The sequence below is a fragment of the Populus euphratica genome, unplaced genomic scaffold, assembly GCF_000495115.2.
Source record: "Populus euphratica unplaced genomic scaffold, PopEup_1.0 scaffold96.1, whole genome shotgun sequence".
NCBI classification, from domain to species: Eukaryota; Viridiplantae; Streptophyta; class Magnoliopsida; order Malpighiales; family Salicaceae; genus Populus; species Populus euphratica.
The window spans coordinates 638,514-643,496 of NW_011499978.1; the positions used below are offsets into that span (position 1 = coordinate 638,514).

General features: G+C 33.3%; 1 protein-coding gene across 2 annotated transcripts in view; it reads right to left on the reverse strand.

The window, feature by feature from the left end:
* Window positions 1-4,983, reverse strand: part of LOC105139654 (bark storage protein A-like) — a 14,457-nt gene that overhangs the window by 5,154 nt on the left and 4,320 nt on the right. Inside the window, exons 3-5 of one of the 2 annotated variants that reach the window (XM_011046183.1) lie at window positions 3,709-3,894; window positions 3,435-3,611; window positions 3,135-3,346 (exon numbers count right to left, since the gene is read on the reverse strand). In XM_011046183.1, coding sequence (XP_011044485.1) covers window positions 3,179-3,346; window positions 3,435-3,611; window positions 3,709-3,894 — 531 coding nt within the window. In that variant the 3' untranslated portion in view covers window positions 3,135-3,178. Of the gene's footprint in view, window positions 1-3,134; window positions 3,347-3,412; window positions 3,612-3,708; window positions 3,895-4,983 lie in introns of those variants that run through there. The other variant, XM_011046184.1, reaches the window with a different exon arrangement.

Consider the following 4,983-nt stretch of genomic DNA (forward strand, 5'->3'; position numbering starts at 1 on the left):
CTGCAGAAGTTGGATCCGCGAAGCTGTATTCGGGATTAAGCCTCGTTCCATAAAACCAGTTTTGATACCATGTTAAAATAATTAAGATCAAATACAAAAAGGAGGCTAGAATTCTGAATAATCTGTATATTATAAATGCTTAACTTTGACCTAAATATAAATAAAATATATATAAATTAAACTAAAAATACTATTCTATCTTTAATAAGACTACATAAATATTATTTAAGAGTATTCTCTTTAGGCACCCGGTTTATCACAATGACATTATAATTATGGTGCATGCGGACTTGGCTCTGAAGGGACAAACTATTCTCTTTAGGCACCCTGTTTATCACAATGACATTATAATTATGGTGCATGCGGACTTGGCTCTGAAGGGACAAATAGACTGGTAAAAATAGTTAAAGAAACGCAACACAACACGGCTTTCAAACATTGAAACGAGACTTTGTTTACAGCAGGTATTACTAAAAGCGGTAGCAGTGGCACAATTTATGCTATCGTAAAGGATTTAATGGGAAAACAATGAGCAGGTTCTTGAGGTAGCTTTTTTGAATGAGACCTTTCATCGCGATCGGACATTAATCACCAGTTATTTTTACTAAAAAAATTAATTAGATTGCCAGAATTAAAAGATTAACTAATTATATAATACAGACAAACTTTGGCCCACGGTCCCGAGGGAAGTTACGAACCTCATCTCTATCTATTATTTGGGATTTTATTGACTGGAATATCCCTGAATATTCGAAAGATTTTTTTGTAAATCTAATATCATTCGGTGTAGTAAATATTTTTGTCGGCTTTGTAAGTAATGCGGCTCCTCTAGAAAGAAGAAAACATGTTCTTCGACCTGATCCCATGAAAACGATGACAGAAATAGTGTCGCTCCTGCATTACAGTGAAAGGACGGCAAAGATGCACCACAAAAGAAAAACTAATATTCGCTCAGAATGCTAAACGTGTGTATATATATATATGTGGTTCTTTTTTTTTTTTTTGTTAATAGTCGAAATTATATATGTGGTTCTTAAACACCATGCAGGAAACGAGCTTGGTCTTTTGAAGGCCTCCATTTAGCAAATCTTATCCGTGACTTGTCCAAAAGGCAGGCAAGTGAATGCAACCCAAAAAATCCCACCACTCTCAATCTGTCCATTTAGCAAATCACCACAGTGATTTTTATATGAATTATTTTATCCCTCGCCATTACCATTCCTTGAAAATGCATATCAGTACTGATTACGTGTAACCTCAGGGGCCATCAATGCATTTTTTTTTCCTTTGAAAATGCATATTACTCTAATACCGCAGTCTACTTGAACTTACAAAAGTAAAGAAATCTCTTACCACCAAAACAACTGCTCGCACAGTTGCGCTTGAACCTGTGAACACGAGCTTATATGTAAACCTCTTGGTCTGCAACACAACCATGGAGCAGGTTCATGGCTAGGCTACTGTTACATGCAGGGTGCACCGAAGCTGGCACGTAATTGCTAGTGAAGTGAGCCATGAGAAAAGGGTCCTCGCTCCTGACGGTGTCTCCATGTCCCATGCCCCAAAGAATACAGTGACAGATGGAGGTGTCTGAGAAATCTCAAAGCTGTATCTTGACTAGCAATGGTGCCTTGTCCAGAATGTTGATGTTCACTGTCACCAAAAGTTGTTTTTTATTTAGCTGGATAGTATTTACAGTGATCAGTGAGTGTTTTAATGTTAAAAATAAATTGATTAAGGTTTTTATAATATTTCCATGAGAAAATAAGTTTAAAATTAGATTTTTGGAGGTGTAAGGAACTCAATCTTTACTTTCAGACCATCAATTTTAACTAGAAAATAACATATAATCCGCGCATTAAAATAAAACTAAGAACTTTAGCTTAGGTTTTTTGTTCATATTAACAATTTGTTTTTCCCTCTTTTCTATTTTGTGAATAAAATTCTCTTCAAGTTGATTTATGGAAATAATATTTATGGATCCAATTAAGCCATTTTTAAGAGAATTAGAGATTTTTATGATAATATTAGCAATTTATTTAAGAATAATTATGCATTAACTTAAAATGCATAAACTTTGAAATAATTTGGTGTTAATATTGAATGAGAATAAAATATTTATTTTTTTATATAAAAGTTTCTGAAATTTATTATTTCTAAATTTATTCATATAGGTGTCTAAAAATCATTGATTCATATATATTTTTTAATTTTTTAATTAAAACATGCATTGATTATCATAATAAACTTTTACTTAAAAAAAACTTTTTCATAAAAAAATCATGTTTTTGTCAAAATATAAAAGAATTACACGAAAAAGAAAATTGAGTTTTTAATTACCAATATACATTTTCTGGTTTTGAATTCAATTTACTCTATAATATTACTATTACCTTTGCTAATAACTATTTTTATTGTGATATATTTAAATAAAAAAATTATACAAAGTGTTTCATGACTGCGGGCAATATCTAGTAAGTAATATTAAAAGAACATGGTAAAACACCATGTCTATAGTATTTTACCATTTAATCCTTAAAGTTTTAATTTTTTATATTTAATCCTTATAGTTTTACTGTTAGAAAGATTGATTTTGATTTCAATTGATTTATCTTAAAAAAAAAGTGGGTTATTGGCAACTCGTTTTTTTGAAGTTTATCTTTATCTTTTGTTGTTTTTATATATATATAAATTTTCTTCAAAGTTTCTCTTCACCTTTTATTATTTTATTTGTTCTTTCCTTGCCGTTTATTTTTTGGCATTACCCATGACATGATTATTGAGTCCATTAAGGTTAACAAGGAGACTCACGCAATTTTATTTACGAGGCTACTATCTATGTTCGTTCAAGATTTAGATCTTAACTATTATATTTTTTTGGTTAAAAAAAATTAAAACAAAGAAAAAATAGCATATTAATCGGGAAGTCAATGATCCGAAAGTATTAAGTAAAATTTGATTGTTATTACCATTTTATATCTCATTAACAAAATCCGAGAGTATCAAGTAAAATTAGGAATAGGTGAATACGTTACATAATGAAGAAAGCTCATAGCATTTTTATTCGAGTTTATTTAATTAATTAATAGGCCAAATACAGTTCAGTTCATTTGAGAGCAAACAGTCATCGATCTCTTTCATAACACTCAAGCGACCCTGAAGCAGATACATAATCTCATCACTCACAAGCAAGACGTGGCGTAGGAATTGACTCAATGAACTTGGGTGCATCAAGGAAAGCATTGTAGGAGGCCAAGTAGCTAATTTGCGATCCTGAACTTGCTTCACCTGGTACATTGGAAGCACCTCGTATCACGATGAAAGGCTTTCCATTTGATAAAGATGTCTGCAAATCAAATGACCAAACTAGTTAGCCGAACACATGAACTAGAGAAACTTTTATGAGTTCAACAACGTTATTCCCTCTTACTAACCCAAGCTACAGCAGCGCTTTCTTGATCGGCAGTTGAGACGTTAAAAGCTTTGTGAAGGAAATCTCCATATGCTTTATTTTTAATGTAAGAATCAGAACTGGAGCCCTTAGTTCCAAACACAATCTTAGGCTTGGAAGGTAGGCAAACTCCATCGTAGCATTGGCTCAACTCCAAATCCTGCAAATCACAGAAATTATTCAAGCATATATAATACAGTGGTGCGTGTGTGTGTGACTATTGATAAAGAAGAAGGATCAAAATTAGATTGACAAACCTGAAGCACTTGAGTGGCAGCTCTATACCAGGATATGGTGCTGGGAAGCCAGAAAACAACCTGCGGTGATTGTCCTTCAGAGAACAATTTTATTATATCATAGTCTATACTAGCCAACAAATTCTCTCCGTTCACTGGATAATTAAACTCGCCAAAGATCAGCTTCCCTTCCGTTGACCCGAATTTCTGCGTCACTGCAAAAATTAAAGCTGGTTACGTATAAGACGTGTGTGTCTTATAATTAACATACAGCTTAAACCCAGAAAATTAAATTAAATTTCTTTGAAGCCATCCAAATATATAGGGTAGTTATATTTTTTTTTTCATGGAAAATGCTCCATGGTAAATTCCAGAACCAAATATTATGTCCTCGCCATTAATGTTCACAGAGTGAGTGGTGCGTGCGTGCGTATAATTACCTTCCAATCCCAACCAGAAAATGATTACTGGTTTTGTTTTTTACGCTTGTTTACCGTTTTATCTCAGATTCTATCATCATTGCTTTGGACAGGATGTAAGTGTTTGGGTTGATCGGCTTTTAAAAACTGTTATGGATAAAGACTTCATAAAAAGATTTATTGATCTTGGGGATTCAATTATAACAATATTTTTCAAATAAGTTTATGTAGTTAAAACAGCAGCTAGGCAACCTGCTTATCACAATGCCATTATAATTATGGTGCATGCAGATTTGGCTCTGAAGAGACAAATAGACTGGTAAAATTAGTTAAACAAACGCAATACATCAAGGCTTTCAAATATTAAAACGAGACTTTGTTTTTAGCAGGTATTACCAAAAACAGTAACAATGACACAATTTATGCTTTCAGAAAGGATTTAATGGGAAAACAATGAGCGGGTTCTTGAGATAGCTTTCTTGTATGAGACCTTTCATCGGGACCGTACATTAATCACCAGTTATTCTTACTGAAAAATCAATATCATTCGGTGTAGTAAATACTTTTGTCGGCTTTGTAAGTAATGCGTGCGCCTCTGGAAAGAAGAAAACATGTTGTCTTCTTCGACCTGGTCCCACGAACATGATGACAGAAATGGTGCCGCTCCTGAATTACAGTGAAAGGAAGGACGGCAAAGACTCACCACAAAAAAAAAACTAATATTTGCTGATCAGAATGCCAAATATTTATTTATGTGGGTCTTAAACACCATGCAGGAAACGTGCTTCGACTTGAAAGATTTCCACGCGTAGCTTGCATAGCTCGCGTCCAAAAGATCATGTGTTAGAATTATACGATCATGTCGCCGGTGATGGAT